The 27402-nt window shown below is 45.0% G+C and overlaps 1 protein-coding gene across 1 annotated transcript; it reads left to right on the top strand.

The window, feature by feature from the left end:
- The first annotated feature begins 2982 nt into the window (after window positions 1-2982).
- On the top strand, window positions 2983-26744 carry NEXMIF (neurite extension and migration factor). Its single transcript, XM_051968163.1, has 3 exons — window positions 2983-5124; window positions 16506-16631; window positions 21922-26744. Exons 2-3 carry the CDS (start codon window positions 16556-16558, stop codon window positions 26289-26291), a joined length of 4446 nt encoding a protein of 1481 aa, XP_051824123.1. The 5' UTR covers window positions 2983-5124; window positions 16506-16555; the 3' UTR covers window positions 26292-26744.
- The last annotated feature ends 658 nt before the right edge of the window (window positions 26745-27402 follow it).

Here is a 27402-nt window from a genome sequence, read left to right as displayed (position 1 = left end):
AGGAAGGATTAAGTTTGGCTAACACCTCGCCTTGCCTTCCTTGTCAGCATGGTTTAGGGAAGTTTTATGAAGTAGGGTAAAGGCCTAGGGCCCCTTACATCATCCTGACAACTCAGAGTAGACTAGCTTATAAGCCAGTCTGTTATCTAGGCAAGGGGGAGCCAAGGCCAGTAGGGGCATCTCCATGACCTCCTCTTCTCTCTGAGAAAAGAAATCACCTCTCCTGTACTCTACAAGGAGCCAGCTGGCACGCCTCCTTGGGGAAAGGAGCTGAACCAGGAGAATTAACCAGCTTAAACCAGAGACCTCACTGGTCTAGAGCCAGGATTTCTCCAGAGGGCCAAGCAAAAAGGGGCTAAGGAAAAGCATGAAGTTTGAGGCAGGAGTAAATTCCAAGGCCAGATCAGGAAGCCCCATATATGGAGTAACATTTGAACTGAGCTTGGAAAGTAATCTCAAGGATAGGCAAGAATGGCTAGAGAACTGCCCTCAGAGCCAAGAAGTACGGGGGTTCAAGTTCTGTCTCTGTCACTTCCTGACTGTGGCATCTCGAACCTCTCAGTTCTGGGCAACTTTCTGTGATGCTGTGCTTCAGAGAGGGTGTCAATCAGAGAGGGAGTTCCCTCATCCAGAATTTCTCATACTGATGAGATCTTAGATCCACTTCTTAACCAACTTTGAAAAGGCAGAGGCGAGAAGAGACATGCGGAACAGAAAGCCCGTGCAGAGTCATAGAGATGGGAAATAGAGCACGAGCAACAGTAAGATGTCCAGGTAACTAGACTCCAGAGTATGACAAGAGGGAAATACATAGTGAGACTTGGAAGGGAGGTTGAACTCAGGCTGTGCAGGGCTCTAAATACCAAGCAGTGGAATTGGTATTTGATCTTAAAGCAAATAGGGAGCCGTTGCAATTTATTGAACAAGAGAGTAAGATGGTCAGGAGCTGTTGTTTCGCGATATCACTTTGTGCAGGATGGATTGGAAAGGGGCGGAGACTTGAGGCAGCGAGACTAATGAAGCTATTTCAATAATTTGGTGAGGGATGATAAGGAGCCTAATGTGGAGACTATATCATTAGGGAGAAATCTGGCTACGAGGGCAGTCGTCATGTTGGAATTGACAAGACTTAGTAAATGACGTGATATATGGGGTGACGAAGAGTTGAGGATGACTCGGAGGTGACAGACTTGGATGCTTAAAAGGACAGGAGTACCCGAGTTTAGTTTTGGACGTGTTGAATTTGAGATGTTTATAAGACACCAGGTTGTAAATTATAATAACCAATCGGTGATGTTGGTTTTGAGAGCAGGAAAGAGACAGGAGATGTAGATGTGGTAATCATCGATGTAGACGTGAGCATTCAATCCACAGGATCTGATAAGGTCACCAAGGGATGCAGAGTGAAAACAGAAGAGGACCTAGGACAGAGATTTAGGCTATGACCACATTTGAAGACAGGAACAGCAAAGGAGACTGAGCAGGTAAGAGAAGAAGCAAGAGGCAGCAGTAGCACGAGAAAAACCAGAGAAGACAAAGTATCCGGGAGGAGAGGGAAGGCGAGAGTGTCTAACAGGTAGATGGAGAAGGGTGAGGATTTGGCAATTAAAACATCATTGGGAACTTTGGAAAGAACAGTTTTATTTGAGTGATGAGGTTGAAAGGAATGACTGAGAAGAGAAGAAACAGAAGTGATGAGTTTCGACAGTTTTTCTTAGGAAGGTAGGTGTGAGAGGGAGAGATAGAGGGAGGGTAGCTTGAGGGGACAGTGAGATTCAAATGAGGATTTTTAAAGGTGGAGGGAGATCTGGGAATATCTATAGGCAGGAGGGAATGAGCTAGCAGAGAGGGCAAGATGGAAGGTGGTGGTGATGAGGGACTGATAATAGGAGCAGTCTTCTGCAGAGAATGGGATCGAGGGGACAAGTAGAAGGATCAGCCTTGGCAAGAAGGGCCACTTTTTCACCTTGGACCAAAATCAAGAAGGACTAAATTGAAGATTATGTCAAAGAGTTTTGAGAAACACAGGAGATGGAAAGAGGGAGTTCATTGAGAATGGGCATTACTTTCTCCAAAAAATTATGAAGCAAGGCCTTCTGCTGAGAAGGTTTGGGGGAAGGGTGATCCAGGAAGCCTGAGAAGAGAAGGTTTAGGATAACTTCACTGGGGATTGTGAGGAGTAAAAGAAGCTCTTGGCTGCAATGAGAGGCCACCTGAAATGAGATAAAATCCATCTGTAGTAAAACCAATCCCCAAGGTTGAGTGACTTCCTCCAGTGTCATTGAGCAGTACATGAGCAGGAGCAGAGGGTTGGCGAGCCACAAGCAGCAACGGATAAGGGGGTCAAGAAATTAAAAAGTTGAGGATGCTCTAATACTGGATTGGTTATCGGTAGTGCCTACTATAAAGTGAAACTACAGCAAGAGTGGTGGACTGGGAGTCTGCTGAGTGATAAGGAAGGGACTGGAAGTCATGGTGAGGATGAAGTAGTTTAGGAGGAACTGGGATGCATAGGGTCAGAGAAAATGATAGGACGTGCCAATTGGATATAGGAATTTCAGAATTTTTAATTGGGGAAATGGAGCACTTGTGTGCGATGACGATATCGACAGTGGGAACTTCCTTGTGTGGGACTGAATAGAATGATGGAATAAGTCATGGGAGTTGAGGAAACTGAGGAGCCCAGCCATGAAGGAGCAGAACTGGAATTCAGACTTAGGTCTTTTGTCTCCAGAGCTAGGGCTGGCTCCATTGCACCACAGCAGTTTGCTTCATATCACAGTGACCCAGTAAAGCCTCCCTACTAATTATTGACATTAGAATTGGTTGCAGTAAGGGAACTCCCTAGTTGAGATGAACATCTTTTCCCTAAGGCTTTCTTTGGGTAAGTTCCTACAAGTTGGAATTGGGGTCTGAGAACCTGGATTCTAGTCTCAACTCTTCCCAGATCCAGCTTGGTGGCCTTAGTTGAATTGAACTTGTCTTCCCCAAAGACTTCCTCCATCTCTAAAGCAAAGGGAGAATCCTTGGAAATAGGATGCCCTTCAAAAAGAACGGCATTCTTACTGAATTAGATTTGTAATCAGAGGACCTGGGTTCAGATCTCAGCTCTGTTATTTAACCAATCATGGTCCCTCTGGGGGCCTAGTTCCTCATCTAGGAAATGCTTTTCATCACACACCCCTCGGAACTATGTGGGACTCCTTCTCCAAATTCTATTGTTAAGTGCATAAAATCAAATGCTTCCATTACAAAGGAAGCGCATTCTATTGAAATGCAGTTATCAGAATTAAAAAAAAAAATCAAAACAACTTCAGCACCCCCCAGGTGAAGACCTCCTGGGCTAGATGATCTCTAAAGTCCCTTTCAACTCTGACATTCTATGAACCAGTGCGTCTTAGAACTAGGAAACCAGGATTTGAATGTCGTCTCTAACACTAGCTTTGTGACCCTGGGCAAGTCACATTGTCTCTCCGAGCCTCAGTTTCCTCATCTGTAAAATGTGGACAAATAATCCTCATACTATCCTCCTGACTGAATAGTTGGGAAAGCAACATGCTTTTTGCCAATACGGGTGATATTATTCTCAAGGTTGGCATTCTATTACAAGAGACCACACCGTGAAAACATTAGAATCACGAATTCAAAGCTGGAGGGAAAATCCCTCTCATTTTTACAAATGACGAGACTGAGGCTCAGTGATCCGCTTAAGGCCACACGGGTAACATGGCAGAAGCAGGACCGGCCCACAGTCTTTGACTCTGTGCCCAGACCTCTCACCACTCGATTCTCCTGTCTCTTCAAAAGTTTGAGACTTGGGAGATTTGTCAAATCCCCATGTACTAGAATTCAAGCCCCCTCCACCCCCCAGCAGCTTAGAAAAGGTGGTTTTCAGAAAACAAGGTGGAAAGCTCACTCTGCACGCCGAGTGAACCTCAGGAGCGTCTGGTGGTCAGAGGGGGTAAAGACTGAAAATGCAAATCCTTTCAACGACAATTTATGGTTGTTGAATGATGGGTCATCAAAGAGAAAAACTTTCCTTCAAGTAGTCACACACACACCAAGATCCGGACACACGTACTCGGTGCACTTCAAATGCAATTTGATTCCTAGAAAATCAGTCACAAAAGGTCAGAGCTGGAAGGACCTCTACTGTCAGAGGTAGAATATCTGACATTAGCATGGGAAGGGCTCCTCTGTGGCCCCCCACCGAGCTGGATGACCACTTGCTGGGGGTGTCTGGTGGGGATTCCTGTTCAGGATAAGGTCCTGTCGATCTCTGAGATTCTGGGATTCTCCATGATCTGCAAAGAGAACCCCACACCAGGAGGCGGGCTGGACGGGACTTGCTCAAAGTCACACAGCCACTCAGGTGCAGAGCTGGACCTTCACCCGATTTCTGACTTCTAACCCAATGTTCTTTCTACAACACACTACTCATACGTGACTTGGTGCCACCTGAGTGATCTTGGACAAGTCAGGTCCCCTTCGAGGAGCCTCCGTCCTCTCTCCCCCCATTAAATAAGGGGAACACACTAGGTGAGCCAAGCCTTAGAGCTCTAAAATGCTGTGATCCTGTTGTAGGCGCAAAGCAAGGTTCACCGGGATCCTGAAATGTGCTTCTACTGGGGACTGTCTGTTGGCTCTCCTTTTCTCCTGCTCACCCTGATGTGCTGGGCCTGACTTGGGGTCTCCCTCCTCCCCTTCCTCATCTTCCTCCTCTTCCCCTTCTTCCTCAACTTTCTCTTCCTCTTCCTCCTCGTCCTCGTCCTCCTCCTCCTCCTCCCTCTAGTCCTTTCTCCCTCCTCCTCCCTCCTCCTCCTCCTCTTCCTCTTCCTCCTCCTCCTCCCTCTCTTACCTCACCCTTGGCAACATTCCCTCCTGCTGTTGCCCAGGAACCTCCCTGGCACGTGCCCAGGGCCCCTCGGCCGCTGCCCCTCGGGGCTGAGGGGCCGGATCTCTGCCTCTGCTGCCCCCACAGGCAGGTCGGGGTTTTTCCTTTCTTTTCTTTTCTTATCTTCTTTCAACTAGATTAACCAGAAGTAAGTTTCAGGCTCTCTGGGGCTGAGGAAGCAGCGCGGAACCGGCCACGACCTCAGGTTTCTGCCGCTCGGCCTGGCCCAGGTATTTTTCCTTCCTAATCGTTGGAGCTCACCTTTCTCTAACACTTAAAGTTTACAAAGCATTTTCTCCCAGATGGCCCGGGAGGGGCAGCAGTGCAGTGGGTAGGGCGCTCGCCGGGGAGGCAAGAGGACCGGGCTGCAAATTCCCCCTCAGACCCTCCTAGCTGGGACATCTGAAGCCCTTCATCAAATTGCTCTCGGCCCCAGCCTTCTCCTGCAAAAGCAGGCTCCTAGCTTGTTTCCCTAAAGTGGTGATCAAATTCGTGGCACTGTCCTCCCACTATTGTTAGAATAGTCAGATGAGATGTCTGTAGAGCACTTTACGAGTTCACGTTGATGATATTCACGTGAACTCTAACGTGACACTATTGTGATGCTATTACGATATTACAGATATCATCATTCCCACTTTCTAGAGGGGAAAACTGAGGCTCGGATAGGGGAAGGGACTTGGCCAGGGTCACACACCTGGCGTCAAGAGCTAGGATATGAAGCCAGATCTCTAGACTTCAACCCAGTGCTCTGCCCGTGCCACCATCAGAGTCAGTTGTGACCCTTTTACACATTAGGAAATTGAGACCTACAAAACTGACGTGACTCATCTGGACAAGTCAGCTAAGAAACGGTAAAGCCAGGACTTGGCCCCCCAATGCTTCTGGCTTCGGGGCTCTCCCCTTCGTACCCCTCTGCCTTTCGGCCCACCGGTAATTTCAAACCGTCAAAACATCAGAGCTGCCGGGTCCTGGGTGGGCCTCAGAGAGGGGCAGGGGATGGGTAACCACTTTCCCCTTCTAAACTCTCCTATTGACTATTACACTAGTCTAGTGTATCCTGGAGCTGTCCTCTGTTTGTAGCTGATTCACTTACTAGACTGGGAGCTGTAGGAGTCAGGAGCCACTTGACCTCCAGCTGGGCACACAGTAGGTGCTTAGTGTTTGTTGATTGAATGCATAACTCCATACCTATGTCTGAGATAATGTTATTTTAATGCCATTCCTGGCTTGATTTACCATGATTAGCAAAGCAATTTAGAGCACCCGCTTCCAAAAGTGTTAATCACTTTCCGCTCAAAATAGATAAAGACTGTCACTGCTTTCCAAAATGCTCATGGCTCAGGAGAAATCCAAAGCATGGCTGCTGGGATGTTATTCACAGGCAACTTCTGAGCTTCCTCCCATTTCTTATCAGACCTAGCACGGCGCTCCGTACAGAAAGCAGCGCGGCATATCGGATGGGCCGTGTTTGAATCTCGCCTCCGTGTGTATCGGCCGTGTGACCCAGGTGGCTCGAGGCACCTGAGGCAGCATGCCTATCTAGTTGCCCTGGCTATCCTATTGTCACAGTCCCCAGCACAGCACTCAGCTTTCCTAGAGGGTTCAAAGTAGAGGGAGGGCAGCGGCCTTAATCCTAACCCCTTTCAAGCTCCCAGGATACAAGAGTATTCTTCTAGGCACTCGTCCACTGCCAGATTCCCCACTGGTCACTGCCATCCCTCCTCACACTTGCGCAGCTCTGCCTAGCTCTTGTGGCAAATCATCCCTTCCTCCATACAATTTGGAGTTCTCTTTTAACATGCCCTGTTACCAACTCCCAAGGGCTAGTTCTTAACCGGGCCTTTTCCCCCTGCAGATGACTTCATGGCATCATGAGCCCCACACTGACACTTAAGCGTCCCAGAGATACACGGGCAGCCGCGAGCCCTCGAGGCACAGCTACCAGTCCCTTCAAAGTCCACCACTGTGTGACCATGGGCAGGTCCCTACCTCTCTCTGAGTCTCGGCTTCCTTCTCTCTAAAAGGAGGGGGCAAGATTAGGAGATCTCCAAGATCTCTTTGAACTTAGGGTCCTGAGAGTTAATTTGTATTACTTGTAAGTTAGGCAGAACAGAAATAAACAGGTTCAGAGGTTAATGAGGATGGAGCTCAATTACTTGATTTGGGAGAACAAATGAGTAATTTCTGCAAACCCCTACTTGTGTATTTGGGTGGGGGGCACTTAAATGAATAAGCTACATGCTCTATGCTTTAGGAATTTCTACTGTAGCAGGGGAGATGATACCACAGACTGAGAGAAAGTGCTTCCACTTGGGGAGATAGCATTTGACTTGGACGTTGAAGAATGGGTAGGATTTTTGCTAGGCGGATATGAACTAGAGCGAGGCTATTTCTGAAAGTGGGTATGGCATGAGAAAAGGCCTAGAGATGAGGACTCATGAGGTGTATTTGGGGAACAGCAGATTGTACCATTTGGTTAAAAAAGAACAGTGGGGAGGTAAGGCTGGAATGTTGAGAGACCCCGGCATGCCAAGCCACTGAGTTAGAGGCTTTTCCGTCTAGTTCCAAAAGACAGAGTTATAACTAAAGGATGGCAGCTATTAAGGAGGCAGATTTCAGCTCAGTGGGAAGAACTTTGTAAATACCTGAATCATAAAGACAGTGTCCTTCCAGTCTTGTGAGGTAGTAAGCTCTTATCCCTGGAGGTCTGAAGGCAGAGAGAAAGCTGAATGGCCAGCTGGCAGAGATGCCATAGAGAGGAGGATACGGAGTTATATGCTCAGCCTTTAAGGTCTCTTCGAACTCCCAGGACTGAAAATTCTGCAAATAAGAGAGGTGGCGGGAAGAGACAAGAAAGACAACCAGGAAGCGGGTGACTAAATTGTGCCCCCCAAAGTGAGAGATAGAGAGGCTGCAAAGAACCCCAGCAAAATTTATCCAAAACGATGCAAATGAGCCTTGGCAAACTAATTAATAAAAGCTTCTATATTGATTACGGCTATAGAAAAACTGCCAGTTCATGAAGTTGGAGAGATCGGACTGGGGCCCCACAGATCACTAGTTATTGTTCCTATTCTGTTAAAGTACAGACGGTCTTTTGTAAATAGCTTGGTCTTATTAATTGACTTGGGGTATAATCTCGTAGTCTGTTCATATATATTTTGGCTCTAGAGCCCAGCCTTCTATTTCCCAAAGAGTATGGACTTAGAACGGCCTTCCCCATAGGAGGGAAACTGTCTCACCTTCTACTAATGGTGGAAGATGGACCTGGGGCCAGCAGCTGACAGGAGGGAAAATATGGAGTAGGCAGGCAGCCTGATCTTTTGCCTTCACTGAACAAGTCTCTTGTGCCTACATGGGATTCATTATCTAACATTTTATTAATGTGGGACAGGAAATCCATTTTGCAAGTGTATTCTATCAGTTATGACCTGACTATGACATTACTGGTTTGAGCATTAACGATGTGATGATTAATCGTGCTCAAGAAATCAGTGATGTTAGCTTGGAGGTACACGGCTCAGCGCTCTGTCGATGGAATTCAGGAGGTATGGATTAACCCATCGGCTTTCTATAGGACGGATATTTTCATATAGGGTTTTCACATTAATTTAGCTCAATTCGACAAATGTTTCCAAACAATTTCAAATAAAAAACAAACATGCCGGTGCCTCTCCTGGGCTTGGGGATACTAAGGGATACTCAAAAAAAGTCCCCGTCCTCAAGCTAGTATGATGAAGAGCGGGGGAAAGATGGACGACGTGTACACACAGGATACAAATTAGAATACTGATGAAATGAAGAGATCCAGACAGAATTCTCTTGGAGGTATCAGAAAAAGCTTCCTGGAGGATTCCAGCAGGCAGAGAGAGATGAGGAGAGTCTGTTCCTGAAATGAGGGCAGCCTGTTTCAGTAAGTACAAAGAGGCAGGCCAGGGCAAGAGGAGTTCAGGGAACAGCTGGTAGATCAAAATGACTGGGAGAGAGTATGAAGAAGAGCATTGTGAAAATAATTCTGGTGAGGCAGGTTGGAGGCCCACGGTAGAGATTCTGATCTACTCCAGCTGGTCTTTGTGCTGCGTACGAAACATGAAAACAATCCATGCCCTTAAGAAGCTAACATCCGAGTCACTCGGAAGTGCCAGACTGAGAAGTTTATCTCCTCATAATGTCCTTGGAAGGTAGGTAGGAATGGCTACACTTGTCCCCATTTCACAGATGGAGAAACTGAGAAGTCCTGTCTCCCGATTCAAAGGAGTATTTGATGTGAGGGAGAACTCAACCATACCTGTTTTCTCTGGGCCCTGGTGGACTATGAGGAGAAGGCAGTTTTGCTCTCTTGTGGTGTTACAGCTCTGGTTTCCTAACATGCCTATGAGGAAGTGATGGACTTCTCCAGGCCCCAGGAGGAGGCAGCCTGAAATCAGCCACGAAAGAGCCCACATTAAAACTCCCAGGCCCTTGGCTATAGCTCAGTCTGCCACCGTGTGGTACAGTCTGAGGAGCCCTGGATTCAGAATCAGAAAAACCTGACTTCGAGCCCCAATTTCCTGGCCGTGTGTAACACTGGGAAAGTCACCTCACCTCCTTTTTTTTTCTCATCTAGAAAATGGAGATAATATTTTCAGTGTCTCTGTCCAGGGAAAGTTAGCCAGAGGAACCTCTGTAGTGACCAGCGTTCTAGGCGCTGTGAGAGTTACACAGCTGCAAAAAGCACAGCAGGGTCTGCTTCTCCCAAGGTGGTTGCGAGGACCGAATGAGATGATAATTGTCAAGCACTTAGCGTAGCATTTGTCACACGGTAAGCACTATAGAAATGTTAGCCACTATCACTACCACTACTACTACTGATAGTGGCGTTGGTATTGTTACAGTATCTATAGGCTCTGTGTGTGAGGATGGGTACAGAGACAAAAGGGAAGACAGGCTGTGCTCTCAAAGAGTTTACCATTGACTCAGAGGGAGGAACGGCATATATAAAAATGATGAAATGAAAAGGATATACAAGTAAACAATAAGAGCTAATATTAGATAGTACTTTGCTAAATGCTTTACGTATATTATTTTCATTTGATCCTCATAACTCAAAGCTAGGTAGGTGCTCTTATCCCCATTTTACAGATAGGGAAACTATGGCAGACAGGCTCAATGAGTCACCTATCAATTTAATGTCTAAAGCATGATTCCAATTCTGCGGTCTTCCCTCTATACCAAGCTGCTGTGAATGCTTTCTGAGAGCCCTAACTACTAGAGGTATCAAGAAAAACCCTTTTAGAAGGGTGCACCTGAGCTAAGGATTCCAAGAGGTAAAGGTGAGAAGGCAGCACGTGCTAGGAAGGGGAGAACAAACCTGTGCCAAGTCACGGAGATGAGATAGGATGTCGTATGTAGAAAACAGTAAACTGTCCAGTTTGGCCGGAATGAAGGGAAGCAATGTTAAAGCGGTCTGAGAAAATGAGCTAAAGTAAAGTAAGTGCTCTAAATACCAACTCGGGAGTTCATCTTTTATTTTCGAGGCAGTGAGAACCACTGACACTTTGTGATCAGGGGAGTGGAATCTGTATGATATTCTGGAAAAGGGGAGAGTGGATTCAGGAGATCCATTCGGAAGAGACTGCAGTGGTCCAGGTGAATGGTGATAAAAGCCTCAGCTGGGGAAGGGTGATCATGTGACCATAAATTACTGTGTGATAAATGCGTAGGAGTATAAGGCACTATGGCCATTGAAAAGAGTGAGTTCCTTGACACTGGAAGTGTGCTAACAGAAGTTGGATTCCTGTTTCTTGGGGTCATAAGATTATAAACTTAGAAATTCAGGACTAGACTCATGGATGACCTTCAGTGCCTTCTAGTTTTTCAAGCTGGGGAAACTGAGGCCCAGAGAACTTAAGTGATGTGCACAAGGTCACACAGGATGTAAGTGGAGAATCCCATTTCAAACCATATTTGGATTAAATGCCTCAGACGTCCCTTCCAGCTCTGAAATTCTGTGATTTGGGGAGTCTCTATTCAGAAGCCAGCTTCTGAGCTGGGGAGAAGGCCAAGCATATTTCCAACAAGGTGAATATATTTCAGAGAGAAATGCCTTTTGCAGCCAAGATAAGATACATGACTCAGGAAGGGCATTGTTTCACTCTTTCCCTTGTTAAAATGATGATTCGGTGTGGTTCAGAGGCTTCACATTTTACTTACATAGTCTTCCTCTGTGGCATATTTCAGAGAACATCTATGTAGTCTCCATCAGTGGAGGTGAAGTTGACCTTGCTGGTGCTGCCCTCCGGCCAGCTTCCCACGATTGGCCGTTCCTAACTGACGGACTAGCTCAGACTGCACCATTCCATACTTTCACCAGTAGGGAACCCTTTGTTTTCTGGAGTGAGGCCTTCTTTCCTATTCGCCTTTTCCTTGCTGTAGAAGAGGGCAAGAAGGAATCCAAGCCTCTAGATTGCCTTCTCCAGAGGTCACTAGGCCTCTCCTGCCTGCAGAATGATCGATTACATACGTGGAAGATAAAGGTTTTCTTCCTTTATAACTCCTGAGGGTGTACATTGCCACCTTGAATAGTAAACCTATTAGTCTGTATATACTGCTTTTTCAAATCATCAGTCAAATGTTTTGTTCAGCCTTTAGTAGGTACAAAACACTGGGAATGGGGGCATGATCCAGGTTGCTGCCATTGGGGAGCTTCCTATTGATAAGCATTCTACCTGTACTGTTCCCCAGCTCTACTGTTGAGGGGGATGAGACCAAAGCTAGATCCTTGGTGCTCTTATATGATATTTTATGAAGTCATACTGGATTTTAATGATTACTCTTCTCCTTCATTTCTCCTTAACATTTGTTCACTGGCCCTCTGATACCTTGGATTCTGTGCCCCTCCTCACCCTGGAATTAAAAGTCAAGCCTACAGTTGTTGATTCTACTCTGTTCTGTATTTTTTTGTCCAATAGCGCTTCCCTTGTTCTGGAGACTCTTTGAGTTCAGAGCCCAGAGCTCATCATTCCTCAATCCTAACCCCCAAGCCAAAAATCCCAATTCCATTAGGACCATAGATAAATTTGACATTATTATTATTCATAATCTTGCCATGCCTTAGTTTCTCCCTTGAAATAGGGCTGACTTTCAGTCATAGAACAGAATCCCAGATTTCTACCGGTGATCTGAAGTCCTCATTTCAACCTGTATTTTCATGTCCTTCATTTACCCACTGACCAGAGGCCTCACAGAATAATGGAAAGAATGGTGAATTTTGAGTTGGAAATTCTAGGTGCCAATTCAGACTCTGCTGTTAAACATCTGTGTGACTAATTTTTCTGCACCTCAGTTTTTGAATCTTTTCAGATCAGGCCAGATGATCTTTGAGAGTACCTTCTGACCTTAATCCTTTTATCTAAGACCTCTCTAGGTTAGAAAAGGAGTTGGCAAGGTAGGAACAAAGAGTAGATGATGCATAGGCTCTAAAGATCACCTAATCCAGTCTCTGCCTGCTGTAGAGGAGGAAAGAGGCCCTGACGGGTTAGAGGACCATCCTAGAGTTGACAGAGTAAATTAGAAATTCCTAACCATGACCTGAGAAGTGTTTTGCTCTCCCTGAAGGACTTCTTCACCCCATAGTCCTGCAGAAGTCACTTGGATTTTCCCTCAAACTTTCTATAGTACTTGATTTGAACTTCTCAGGTCATGGTAGGGTTGTATATATCTGTGCCTTGTCCCACACTAGTCTGGGTGGGCAGAAAGCATGTGTTATCTAAGGACGCTACCACAGCAGATATTTAAGCCATCTATATGAGTGTGCCCAGATCTTTGCTGCTTGAAGGGGAAGCTTAGGGAGACGATGCCACTGGCTGGCTGGGCAGAGCAGGATAGGCTCCTTTGGCCTGCCTTCCACTTGGTTTTCAGGAGAAGGGGGCTCTGGTAAAGAAAAGGCTTAGCAAAGAGAGCAAGTTGTGACTCTGGCAGGTCTCTTTATCCTTCTCCCTCGTTCCCCCAAGCCCTGCAACATGGCACAGTGGAAAGAGTATAGGACTGGATCCAGAGGTCCCAGGTTCAAATCATGGTGGGGTCACAAAGTATGTATCCTTGGGCTTACCCCTTAACCCCTCTCAACCTCAATTCTGCATCTACAGAATGATGTTTGGGGAGTAAATTAATCTATAAAATGGGGATAATACTTAGATCATCTACTTTTACAAAATTGTTGGATTGTTCAGAAGAAAATGCTTTGTAAGCTTTGACACTAAATCAGTGGGAATCATTATTACTGCCACCTTCTCGCCTTGCTTAGTCATTCATTTCCTGTTTTTCCCTATGTCTTATGGTCCCTCTCACGCTGCAGGCCAGCTCTGAGTCATCTTGTCATCTGCCTTACTCCCTCCCTCATCCTTCCACCAGCTTCCAATGGCCCATTCTGGTTAGTGTAATGGTCAGAGGCATCAGGTAGCCGAGTCCGACTCCTTCCACAGGTGCAGCTGCCTGTGGCCCCGGAAATATAAGTGAGCTCTTGTTACTTGAGATCTCACTAAGACTGGGACTATTTGGCAAGTCCAAAGGCCAATCTGACCATCTCTGTGTGGGTCTGCAAGGACACACAGAATCCCCAATGGAGAAGCTAAGAAGCCAGGGACTTTCTGCCCTCCACTTTCATTCTTAGCATTTGGCTTCTGCAAGTGTCCGTGCATCTCCTCAGATTGCTGTAGGCTTTTCTTCTCTGTCCCTTATCCCCATCCTGCTCCTCCTTCTCCTCCTGACTTCATTATTGCTTTCTTTGACAAATTATCACATAATCCTTATATTAGAGATTGTTTCATGACACAAAGGCCCTAGCTATATGGCAGGATCCTTTTCTAGTCTATTGGCTTCTAGGCCTGCCTCCACCCCCTGAAAAACTGGAATAATCTGGGCATGAGGCCTCCAGTGTTCAGAGAACTCATTTGTAAACACACAGTTCACTGTGTTACTAAAGAAAGTTTTACTGAGAAAAAGAAAACAGAAGAGACTCAGCACCTAAAATGCCTGTCACTCCTCAGAAACTCAATTCCAAATATTACGGTTCCTTTACCAAAGACCCCCCCACCAAGAGTTCTGTCTCATCTCCCTGCTCTTTGTTGGTTTAAGGGAATCTCTCTCTCTCTCTCTCTCTCTCTCTCTCTCTCTCTCTCTCTCTCTCTTTCTCTCTTTCTCTCTTTCTCTTTCCCCCTCGCTCCCATCCTCTCCCTCACTCTCTTTTCTCTCCCCCTCTCTTTTCTGCCCCTTTCAGTTGTCACATTGCCAGCTCTATCCATTACCTCTATGGCCCTGCAACATACTTCCATTTCCGTCAGTTACCAAAGAGAAAGAGGAAAAAGGAAAACTATTCCAGCCTTTCATCACATTGATAAAAGTGAAATTCCTAAAAAGTCCTATAACCCAATGTTCAGTGACTTGGGGAAGGACATCCCTATTTGACAGTCACTGCTGGGGAAACTGGGAAAGCAGCTTAGCAGAAGTGCATCTTACATTAAAAATCAGAATAATCTAAATATAAAAAGTTACATCACAAATGTAAAACAACATCACTGGTGAAAAGAAGCAGGGGCTTTTTCCATCTATGGTAAGGAGGAGAATTCTTCATCCTATAAGGGATAGTAGTGATCATAACAGAGGAAAGGGGCCATTTCAACTGCAGAAAGTTAAAAAGCTTTTGCAAGTATAAAATAATTGCAGGCAGCATAAAAAGGGAAATTGTCAGTCAAGGAAAAAAACTTTATATCAAATATTGCTGGAAAAAGTCTGATATGCAAGATAGCGAGATAAATTTGGCCCAAGGTCTCATTCTCCAGTAGGTAGTCAAAGGATAGGAAGTTTTCAAAAGAATTGTAAATTATAAACTACCACATTAAAGATTATTCAAAATCACATATAAAATAAAGGCAAATTAGAACAATGCTGACGTTTCACCTCACACCGACAGATTTGCAAAGATGACAAGACTGATATAATGAGGGCTGGAAAGACAGGTACAGTAAAGCATCACTGGTGGAGCTATGAATTGGTCCACAGATTTTGGAAAATCGTATGCAAGTTAACAAGTCCTGTCTGTAACAACATATCCCATTCTTTTCATTCTTATTCCTATCTGCCTCGATTATTATAGTATCTCCACCCAAGTCTTCCCATCTTCACTTTCTCCCATTTCCAATCTGAACTTCATGCTGCTGCCAAAACAGCTTTCTTAAACATAAGGTCAAAAACCTTCAGTGGTACCCCGTTTTCTTTCAAGTAAGGTGTACCCTCCTTAACTTGGTACATACTCACCATAAGCTGGTACCACCCTGCCTTTCTAATCTTCTTTGATATTATTCCTTTCCCTATATTCTACTCTGTAGTAAAAATCTAGACTATTCTCTGCCCATCCCGACACCAACGTTCTCCGAACTCTCACAGCTCTTTTCTTTTGCTCATACTGTTCTCTCTGGCCGGGATACCCTCTCTCCCTCTCCTCATTCCCGAAATTCCTACCCATCCTCTCCAACCTAACTCAGATGCCATGCTTTTCAGGAAATCTCCTTTGATCGCTCCCCCCACCCCAATCCCATCATTCTACCTGACATAGGACCTTGCTTTGCACCTCTCTGCTGCATTTATCATGCATCGTATATTCCAGTTATCTGTGTTTGTATGTTATACCCTCACCCCTACACTGTTAGATCCCTGGGGGCAGGGACCATGTCTTATCTAAAATTTTTATCCCCTTATATGTAACAGTACTCTAAACATAGTGGGTACTTTACAGATCTTTGCTGAGGTTGTTCAATTTAATTGAGCCTCTGACCATCTGAATTAGATATGGATTGAACAAGCACATGAAAGGACACTCCATTTCATCCCCATGATCCTTTGAATTGATTAATTTTCCCTCAGGAAAGTCCTGGAGCCAATGCAGTTAAAAGGCTATCCTGGATCCTGTTTTCCCCTTCCTTCCTACTGGAAGGAACCTGGTGAACCAGGAAGTTTCTGTTTGCCCAGCTTAGGGTCAAGACTTGAGCATCAGAAACCATGGCTAAGAAACTCCCTCTCTCTAGAGAGCCGACAGAGCTCGGAGTTGACCTTGATTAGGGCATAGTGACTCCCCTGGATTGAACTTGTAGAATTGAAGGCCTGCTCAATATTGTGAAGAAGCCAGTCAACTGGAAGTCAGAAGGCCTAGCTAGACCTTTTGGGTCTAGGCTCTGCCATTAGCTCAGGGTGTGACCTTGGATGAGTCCCTTCCCCTCTCTGAAGCTCCATTGCAGAGAGAGAATAGCAGCCTCTCTACCTCCTTACAAGGGCTTCGAGGGAGGCAGAGAGAGCATTCTGTCAAGTGGATCATGTCAGAGAAGCCTGAGCCCTAGCCCGAGCTTGGGCAGGTTGCATCAGGCCCTGGAACATGGGAGGGAAGGGCATGGAGTCGCCAGCTTGATTTCATGTACACACTATGGTACAGGAATCTGAAAGCACAGTGAGCAAGAGGCCCAATCTGGAGGACAATTGAATTCCAGGTTTTATATAGAACCTTTTGTTTGCTTTTCAGCTTTGTGAGCTTCTTGCAGCCAATTTGAATGACTCTAATTACTTGTTTGGAAACATGCAGGTTGGACAGAAGCAGCAGGGTATGGATTGAAACAATAAAAGGTTAAATTGATGGATGACCAACAAGAGAAGGAATCTGCCTCAGAGGACGGAGGAACCAGGCTGATTAATGGGATGAAAGAAAATGGTAAGGGAACCTTATGAACCACCCATCCCTATCACTCCTCAGACAAATTTTTTTCACTTCTCACCTTTGAGTTCTCATGTTTTTTTTTTTTTTTTTTTTGTCATCATGCAATGCTGCCGAGCTGAGAGAGGGGATAGGCCAATACTGCTAATTGGACTAGGAGGCCAAGATGTCACTGACTAGAGGCAGTGTGATTTTGTGGAAGAATTGTGAGAAATGGATTTCTTCACTGGAGCTGGATTTGAATCCTCGCTTTGGGGTTTCCTAGTCGTGTGCCCATGGGCAAATAACTTCTTTCTGAGCTGAAGTTTCCACAGCTGAAAAGATAGAAAATAATTCTTGTACTAATGTACTTGGTAAGCTTTAAAAAGCTATGTAAATGTGAATAGTTGTTAGGCTGACGGTATCACCTCTGCCCTGTAACTTTTTTTCTCCAAATTCACGGAGCTTCTACATCCATGTGGGTAGGACAGAATGTCGATTAAAATTTTTCCAAGCAGAGAGAAACATGGGTAACGTACATTTAATTTGCAGCTAATCCCATGATTTGTACTCTATTCTTAGGCAACTTTCGAATAAAGGTTATGATTCCTCTAAAAGGTAGTTTTGGGTCCAAAGTGAAGATAGTACCTTCTCACATACATTTTTCATTGATCCAAATCACTCTCCTACTTACTATCTATGTACTCTTAGACAAATTACTTGCCTAAATGAACTAGAGATGCTCTGAAATCCATTCTAACTGAAAAACCCCAAGCAAGCCACCTCTGTGGTTGTCTGAGCTCTTCTATTCTGCTTCTCAACCTATTTTTGCATCCCCAGTTTCTTGGAGAAGCAGAAGAGATGTGACCAACTGCCGAGCCTCCTCATTAAGTTTACTATTGACATAATTTGCCCAGCCTATTGATAGGGTTCAGCTCAATTTTCTTTTATTCACTGTCCTGTAGTTAGCAGTTGCATCTCAGAAGATATAGAGAAAGGTGTGCCATAAGAGGAAGAAACACACATTTGGATCAGTCCCATCGATTCTAGCCAATTTTGGCATGTGATCCATGCAGTCAGTCTGATTCAGTAATTGGAGGGGGGATGTAGGAGGAGAATTTGTAATGTAGCAGAAGATCTCCTGATGGTCCTGCCCTTTGCTAATTTACTCTAGTCAAGCAGAATTGATAGCCACCTTGTCAGTGGGGATAATTTTTTCCTTGAGAATTTGGTTCAGTTGTTGGGAAATATGTTTCAGCCAGCAGAGCAAGTTTGCTGCGTTGGTTTTGTTCACAAAACAGACCTCGTTACACGCCTGTAATCCACCACCTCACTGCTAAGCAGAGGGAGGTTTGTTTCATCAGCACTCTGGAGTCAAAATTAATCATGGCCTTGATATGTTTTGATATTTTCTCATGGAGTTTTCCTTTATGTTCTTGAGACAATATTGGGATGTTATGTATATCTTTCTCTTAGTTCTTATTTTACTCTGCATCAATTCATACAAGTTTTCTGAGATTCCTCTGAGTTCTTCATAGTTGTTTCTTACAATACAATACTTTTCTGCTGTAGTCATATGCTTCCCATTTTCAGCAGTTCCCCAATCAGTGAACGCTCATTTTGTTTCCAGTTTTTTGCTATTACAAAGTGTCGGTGTGGATATTTTCATGTAAAGGAAACTTTTTCTTCTGTCTTGACTCTCCCTGGGGTTTAGGTAGGAGAATAGTTTTGTTTTCTCTTTTGCAGAGAAGGGGCCCAAATATGTTTGGTGATTTGCCCAAGGTCACACAAGTCAAGCCTCCTGTTTCCCAATTCATTAGTCTACTTGCTCTATCTATTGAATTGCCTAGATAGGATTATAATTCAAAGATTCATAGAAACCATCTAGTCTTATTTATTATATACTCTTTCTTGAAATGGAAATTTATTAGTTCATCTTTTGAATCCTCTCTCATGTTCTGCTGTACACATGGCCATGTTTTTTCCCCTTTTTTCTTTTTTGTTCTTTTTCTATTTAAGTTTTAAACAAATAAATAAATTTAAAAGTAGAAACCATCTAGTCCCACTTCCTGTTTTACAGATGAGGGATCTAAGGCCTATTAAAGGTAAAGATCAGTCAGTAAGTAGGAAAGTCATGCCCTCGCTCCATTCACCTGGGATAGGCTTACTTAGTTCCTCTCCATTTTATTCAGATCTTCTATAACCTTCAGGGACTGTTACAAGTCCTACTCCAATTTACTTCAACAAAACATATATATACAAACCTATATTCTGGATGTTGGAAATTCAAAGATAGACATGAAATAGACCTTGCTCACAAGAAACTTATAGTCTAACTGGGCAGGCGAGTTCCCAAATAACTCTGATACAAGGGTGAATCTGAGAAGTGCAAAGGAAAAGTACAGGCAAAGCGCTGTGTGAGAGCTCTAGGTGGGGAGAGGGAAGGCTCTATGAAGAAGCTCAGTTCTAAATTGGTCCTTGAAGGGGGAAGGACTTCAGGAGTCAGAAATGATCGAGGAGAGACTAGGTGAGCAAAGGCAGAGGACCAGGAGAAGACATGGGGAGAATCGAGGCTAGCAAGTAGCTCGGTTTGGCTAGAATACATCGAGCAAAGCAGTCTGTGAGAAGTCTAGATATGTAAATTAGAGCCAAATTATGGAGGTCATCGAATACTAAAAATGGGGGAGAGAGAGCCACTAAATGTTTTTGAGAAGTGCCTCATGGACATAGAAGAAGCAGTGTCTTGCCTGGGGTTAATAGCTAGGTAGCAAGGCACATCCACAAGCCTGGTCTTCTGTTTCAAAATCTCTTCATTTGCCACCATGTCACAGCTATCATTTTTGGTACTTTTCTTTTACTCATAATTGCCACGTATTCTAAACCAAGCACCAATGCATGATTATTCATAGGGCTAGGGACTGAGATCGGACTGGCGATTTCACTGGTATGAGTAACTCCTGGCTGAGGAAAAACCTTTTTGCCTTACCGATGAGGGACAGCACTTGCTTCTTAGCTTCTAGTCTTAAAGAGCAAAGTGAAACCATTTGTCCAGAGCCACATAGCCTCTATGAGTCTGAAGGAAGACTTGAACCCAGGGCTCTGTGCTTCTGAGGTCATTACACTGACTCTAATAAACGAGGCTATATACACTCTTTGGATCTTTCTCCAATTCTGTTTCTAGTTATCTTCTTAAAGGTATAAAAGGCTTTCAACAAGCCAGGATGGAAAAGTCATTCAGTCGTGTTCCCTGCCTCCTCAGACTATCCTTGATAGAAAGAATATTGTTTTTCCAAATGCCAATGAAGGCAGTTGTCCGAAATGGCCAAACTGGATTACTGTGTGTCCCCTATTCTTATTCAAATGGAACATAAGCTCTAGAGGGAAGGAGCTGTTTCGTCACTGCCTTTGTATCCCTAGCACCAAGTACAAGACACTTAATGTCTATGGAACTTGTCAAATTGAACTGAATTACTGCCTTCACTCACCTATTTAATACTTGACAATCTAGAACAAATTTGGTGGCATGCAGTGCCATGAGGTGGTGTCACTTTAATTCTATTCAACTATTCATGAACCATTTATTTGATGCTTACAATGTGCAAGATCCTGAGCTGTTTGCTGGGAAGAAAGACAGAGCTTTTCCTTAAGGAATTTAGGAGAAATACACGTACATAGATTACAGGGATATAAGGAAGAGCAAGACAAGGGTAGAAATCTAAGGGCTAGATGACCTTCAAATGGGTTGACCGGGGCAGGGGGTGGACAGGAGAGACTCCCTGGGCAAGGAGTTGGCCATCTAGTTCAGTGGTGTTAGATTCAAATACAAATCCCTATACGGTACATATTGACTTAGTTTTTAAAATGTAATGTTATTTGTATTTTATTGTATTTTTGTTGATTGACTCGGAGATGTATTTATCAGCTATGTTCCGATCTCCTTTGGGCCATGGTTGACACCTCTGATGTAGTCCAACCCCTTTATTTTTATGTATGAGGGACCAGAGGCCCAGATATGACTTCCCCGGCATCTCAGAAGTAACAGTAGAGGCAAGATTTGAATTTAGGTCTCTTGACTCCAAATCTTTCACCCTTTTCATGCTGGAAGTGGTATCTGAATTGGGTCTTGAAGGAAGGGGGAGGGATTTCAGCACAAGTTAATTGAGGATAGCAGAGTCTGCTCCAGCCACGGGTGATGGTTATGAGTAAAGGAACAGAAAAGGAAAAGAACTGAATGAGAATAGAGAACATAGGATAGTCCAATTTGCTTAGAATATAGAATAAGTGAAGGGGAATTATATACATTCGGCCTGACTGGAAAGATTAATTGGAGACAGATTGTGGAGGAGCCTTGAGTGCCAAGATTAAGAGTTCTGTTTTATTAAGTAGGTAATGGGCCTTGAGTGCCACAATTAGGATTTATATTTTATTAAGTAGGTAACAGAGGGTCACTTAAGGATTTTGAGCTAGGAAGTGACATGCTCTAGCCTATACATTAAGAAGCTTCTTTTGACAACTATGTAGAAGATGGAGTGGAGAAGCGAGAGATGGGAGTCAGGGAGACCAGGGAGATAAGAGGCCATTATAATATCCTGAGGAAAGATAGCAAGGGACTGAACTAGGACAGTTATAGTAGAAATAGAAAGAAGAGGATAGAGGTTAGAGCTATTACAAAGAGCAAATTCAATATGACTTTGCCACTGTGGAAGGGAGGGAGAATGAATATCAAAGATGGCTTTGTGCTCAGGAGGTTAGGAAATTGTGAGGATGGTAGTGTAAAAATCAACTGAAGTAGAGAAATTTTGAGATGGGAGGGAGCACGGTTAAAGGCAAAAGATGACACTTTCCATTACTAGATTTGTTAAAAATTGAGGTGTTGGTGTGACACGCAGGTAGTGCTGTCCAGCAAGCATTTGGAAATGCACTTGCCACATACCGTAGGAATGAGGTGATGGGATAGAGGTTCGTGTTTCAAAAGAACAAAGAAGCCCTTCCGACTCTTCCTAGCCTGAAACTCTGGCCTTGTGATTTGTGTTCAGGCAGATCTAGATGCCCCAGAAGAAAATGAAGCTGAGCTTCAATAAGGGCCATATTCACCAGTTAGGGCTATTCAAAGCTAGTTTGAATGGTAGTTCTTTAGGACTCTGGTATTTACTTCAAGCAATAAAAAAGCTGAGGATGGCTGGGTTTTTACAGGTCAAGGAACAGAAAAGTAGATGATAACCTACTAGAGGGAAGAAAAGGGAGCAGAAAATCAGCTGAAATCCTTACCTGTGTCTCTGTGTTCTTCTGTTTCCATTCTCTTCCCCAGCCCACCCCCAAGGCTCCAATGACCAGGATCTGATGGTGAAGCTGGCGGCAACGACATTGCAGACCCTGAGCCTGACACCCAAAGAGACTTTGGTGTCTACCCGGGGCCTTCTGCCTCTGACTTCTAAGAAACCCTGCCTACCAAGTCCCCCATCTCCCCTGAGGCTGACCGATGCACCTGAACACTCTTCTAATGACTCTTCCGTGCATGCCATTGCCCTCACATCTGGTATAACCAAGGGCCTGAACACATGGTCGTTGCCAGGGGACTGTGAGAAAGCTCCACTCACCATCATGGAACCCGGAGGCATGTCGGCCTTTACTGGCGACTGTCTCATGCAGCCAAGTCGGACTTGCCTGGGCTGCTTCATTGAGTCTAAGGATGGGATTGACGCAGAACCGGGTATCAGCTTGAAACCAGGTGATATAAATAGGGATTATGATACCTGTTCCGTCTCTGATATAGGGATCCATTGTATGAACACGGGAGAAACCATGAGATTTGGAGATGAGCTGCTTTCTGACCAACTCCTAGGCTTCCCTCTCCATAAATCCAGAGCAGGAGACAAAAGAGACACAGAGAAATCTGACAGCGACTCAGAGGACCCCACTCAGAAAAATTATTACGAGGGATTGCTATTGGATAAATGCAACGGTGAGGAAACTCTGCTTTCAAATACTAACCAGGAATGGGGCTACTTTGAATCTTTCATCAGTGAGAGCAAGATCGAGCTCCTTGACCTCTGCTCAAAAAATGAGCTGTCCGTCAACCTATTTTCAGAGGAGGATGTAGACAACTATATGTTTGACGATGACGACTCTACTCTGGGCAGTGACGTCTGCTCCCTGAAGATCCGATATGAATCCTTCCAGGACAACGTGCGAGACAAGACCAATGTCCTGCAGGACGATGCCCAGTTCAACTTCTTCCCCAGTGTTTTCACCAGCTGCTCCAAGAGGGAGACAAAGAGTGGAGGCCTGAAGCGGAGTGGAGACTCCTCCCAGTTCAAAGTCCCCACGGAGAGCATCATCTGGGGGGAAGAGGATGAGGAGGAAGAGGACAAGAAAATCAGAGATCAGGAAGCTGAAGTCCAGGAGAACAAGGGAGTAGAGGAAGAAGAAAAGGAGTTTGGAGGGTTGTCTGCCTTAAGCAAACCGTGCAAGGGGACTGATGTGGTCAAGTATGTCAATTCCAAGCGCAACCCCTTCCTTGACTCTGCCAACTCTGCAGAGGATTCTGGGGAGTTCAGCGATGACAGCTCCTGCACTGAGTCTTCGTACGATGCCTTGAAGGAGAATAAGGATTGTAGCCGCTATCTTACCCGTGATCCTCATTCTGGCTCCTCTTCTGCCTCCACCACCATCCAGCAGAACTATGGACTGAGGGCTAAAAGGAAAGTCCGGTACAGTGAAGACTACCTATATGATGTTGATTCCATAGAAAGTGAGAGGATGTGCGAGAAGAAGGAGTGGCAGCCAGATGGGCAGAAGGAAGAGGATGATGACGAATGGTGCCCCAAGAAGAGACGGAAAGTGCCTCGCAAGGAACCTCCAGTCATTATCAAATATATTATCATCAATCGATTCAAGGGGGAGAAGCACATGCTGGTGAAGCTGAGTAAGGTGGACGCCAGTGAGATGACAGTAACATTGAATGAGGACCTGCTGCACAAGTATGCCAGGCTGGCCCCACTGAAGGGTTTTTGGCAAGAGAAGCAGCAGAATCGCCTTGATTCCCTTAGATCCACCCTTTACCACAAGCAAAGCTTCCACCTGAATGGCCTCGAGGCCCCATTCCCACCTCCTCCTCGGAAAAGAAAGTGCAAACTGGCCAACCGGCACAGGATCCAGAGAATCCAAGCCATCGAACATTCGACAAACAAACAGGGCTCCTTCTCCTGTGATCAGAAGCAAGCTGCTGGCAGTAAAGAAGATGCAGGCTCAAAAGGTGCACCTCACACAGGGGCTAGAGCTACCTCCAGCTGTGCCAGTGAAGTGCATTTAAATGACATGGCTGGTCCTGACTCAGCGAAGAACCGATCACAAGACCGAGAGTTCCGCAAAGGGCCAGAGAGGAAAGTGCTCCACCGAATCAAATTTAAAAGTGAAGCCAGGTTAAAATGCAAGAAGAACAAAGCTGGGCAGGAAAGTAGTAAGGCGGCCCCTCATCCAGCTCCGGACAGCCAAGAGGCAGGCTCCTGTCTCAAGAATGAGAATATTCGTAGAGCCCCGGACAGCTCCCATCGATCCGATTGTCGGGAAGATAATGCTACTAAAAATTCTCTCTTCTTACCAGCCACCTGCTCGCCTGACACGCCTCTACCATCTGCTAATATCGCCACCAATGTACCCGTTATCCCTGGAGGGTATCTACAGACATTGTTAGATGCATCGGATTTATCAAACGCTACCACCATCTCCTACTTCGCCCACCATCCCCCAGGCCAGCATTCTGCTGTCCTTCCTCAGCCAGAAAAAGCATTCACATCTCTCCAAACTGGCCAGAGCTGTGTGCTCTCCCCACCTTCAGAGTCTGAGCTGCAGCACTCACCCCATCCCCTCAAAATGGATGCAAGTTCCTTTGGAAGTATGTGGCCCAACAAGGCTATGACTGGCCCTCAGGATTTTATGGCTGATGCCCCAGGAGAGGCAACTGGGGCCCTCTCAGGCAAGTTTGGTGGCTCTGAAATAATTCCAACAGGGGATAACCTCTCAGCTGCTATCTATGGCCCAATGGGGGGCAGCAAGCACCCATACCCCTCTAAATATATGCAGGACAACCAGCTGCCACCCGATGATGTCTATCAGCAGTGCCATTTCAATAATGCAGAGGCCTGCTTTCCTTTCCATCGGGGCACGCTCAACACAGACAATGGCCGGCTCATTAGCTTTGATTCCGTGGGCTCGCTGTCAGTCAGCTCCAGCAATTACAGCTCCTTGAGCTTGAAGTCTTGTGAAAAGGAGGGTGACGAGGATATCAGTGATGACTTCTTAGCTCACTGCAGTCCCAAGCTGGTGATCCAGCAGAGCATTGATGAGATCACCCCTTTAAAGGAGTCCACTGACCTCCTGGACATCTCTAATTTCACACCAGACAAATTCCGCCACTCATCTCTCTCAGAGATGTCTCCACCAGACACCCCTAGTCTTTCGCCACAAATCACAGGCTCAGAGAATGGCAAGGCACTAGGGGTACTTAAGGTGTTCCCAGAGGGCACCCCAGGCCCTTTGAGCAGCGGAGAGAAGGTCAAGTGGGACTGTGGCAGCCTTCCACACCAAGATGAGACAGGTGATGGATTTAATTTATGTAACCATCAGTTTCAGTTCCATATGTTCAATGATGAGGACTCTGTCGGCCTACTCCAAAAAAACCCTTGCCTGTCAACATTTAATGAGCCATCTGGTCAAATTAGCACCAGTAGCAAAGTGTCAAAATCAAAAAAGAAAAGTTCACCCAGCAAGAGTGGGGTTATAAACCAAAGCTCTTCCCCAAAAGGCACCAGGAAAAAGACTTCTAAAGCCAACAATAAAGGAATTGAAAAGTCACCCAGCAAAGCCTCCCGCCAGATGCCCAAGTCAACAAGAAAAGGAAAATATGCAGCAGCTGTGGCTAATGGTGAGAAAACTCAAATCGGTCTCATCCGAGGAGGTGGTCAGCTCAACAATGCCGCCACGGGAAAGTTCTTGGCAGGATGTGTACACCATGGTAGCCCCACAACCCCTGTGAAGATGACAGGCCACAAGGACTTCTCTGGGGAGTGGTCAATGGGGAAGGACAGTGGCACAGGCTGGACTGATGTAGGCATGGGCAATACCAACAGCCTCCTGGATGACGACCAGAGAGAATTTGAAGAACCTTCTAACATTTTGTCCAACATTGCTTCTGGCATGGCTGATGTGCAGAGATTCATGATGGCCTCCATGGAGCCCCTTTGGAGCCCAGTGGGCCATCATGGGGTTCCAAATATATACCGCTCTCCTGAGTCCAACAGCCTAAAATTAAAAACCCTAAAAATCTTGGCTGGTACCCCACAGGAGTCTAAGAAAAAGGCCAACAGTGGCTCCCCAGGAGCCAGTAAGAATCACAGATCACCCAAGAGTTCTAGCAGAAGCAGCGGGAAAGTAGTCATAGGTGATCCTAGCCGGGCAAACACAGCAGGGTACAACTCAGACATTCACTCTCCCTTCTTGGATAAAAACTATAGTAACTTGAGCACTTTAGGAAATAACGGACCTACACACAAAAAGTTATACCGTCACAAATCCAGCTCAAAAACCCTGAGGGATGAGAATTGTAAGGGAAAACGTCAGGAGCGGGAAGCAGCCCTCAAGGATTCAGCTGGGACATCTACTTTCGAAAAACTGAGGTAATAGTATACCAAAATGGCTCAGATATACCCTTATCTTTCCTACTACCTGCTAAGCCTGCAGTCCTACATTTTCTCCTTCCTCAAAAACAAGTTTGCATGAAAGAGACCATCCCCTTTCCCCCTCCCACCTTTTGCAAAATTAAAAAGGAAATGAAAGGGGAAAAGGGCACCAGAAGTACTCATACTTGCAAGCTACCTAGAAAGAATGAAAAAAAAAAAAACCAAAAAAAAAAAAAAAAAAAAAAAAACCAAACCCAAAAACAAACAAAAAAAGATTTTTTTTTCTGACTCAGCTGGTGTTAAACACTAACAAAGCTCCTTTTTTCCCCCCTCCAGTTTTTATTCTTTATTTCTTGAGGGAAAAAACGCCCAATTATCAGATGTGCTCTTCTTAATGATTTAGAAAAGGGAAAGACTTCAGGGGGAACCACCTTTTGTAAAAAAAAAAATAGAACTTTATGAACACACACAAAAATCCGAATGGCTTCAATGGAAAGGATTTTTAGTTGTACATTTGAGAGCTCAAACCTCACTGAGCTGCATGTGGCCAAGTTGAGTGCTTTGTGGCCCCCTCTGCTGTTTATATCTTTACCTGCATCTTTCGGTATCTACCACAGCTGAGTTGACATTAATAGATAATCCTGTGGTGGGACATCCATGAAAGCCAACAAGGAAGGATGGCATAAAAAGTTTGATTTTTCTGCAGGGAATTCAGACTATGGTCTTCCTAAAGCAGAAACAGCATTTTGAGGATTTCCCTGTGTTGGAAAACAAGACTTATTCTTCTCTAATAAGACATTTGATGTTTGTTTTCTGTTTCTTTCAAAATCTGCCTTGTGGTATGTTGACATGTAAGTGCTGAAATTGAGTTTGACCTTGTGGGAATACTTCTTTAAGTGCAATCCCTAACCTGGGATTCTCTATGAAAAACTTTTAATGAGTCAGACAGTTGTACAGTAGTTGATGCACAATGGCTCCTAAGGGAAAAACGACAATGACAACAACAACAAAACCACAAAATTATCGTGCCAAACTGATGAACAAGTGACTGGACTGGAAACATTGTTCCTTCTTTCTCAGCATTGGGTTATGAGTGTTGGGGGAATTTAGCC

The sequence above is a fragment of the Antechinus flavipes genome, chromosome X (genome assembly GCF_016432865.1).
Source record: "Antechinus flavipes isolate AdamAnt ecotype Samford, QLD, Australia chromosome X, AdamAnt_v2, whole genome shotgun sequence".
Taxonomy (NCBI): Eukaryota; Metazoa; Chordata; class Mammalia; order Dasyuromorphia; family Dasyuridae; genus Antechinus; species Antechinus flavipes.
Note: the sequence above shows the minus strand (reverse complement) of the source record. Positions and strands in the feature narration are given on the sequence as shown.

Coding starts and splice junctions, on each gene's coding strand:
- NEXMIF (XM_051968163.1), top strand. CDS start 16,556: ATGGATGACCAACAAGAGAAGGAATCTGCCTCAGAGGACGGAGGAACC. Junction 16,632..21,921: donor TAATGGGATGAAAGAAAATG/GTAAGGGAACCT, acceptor TCTCTTCCCCAG/CCCACCCCCAAGGCTCCAAT.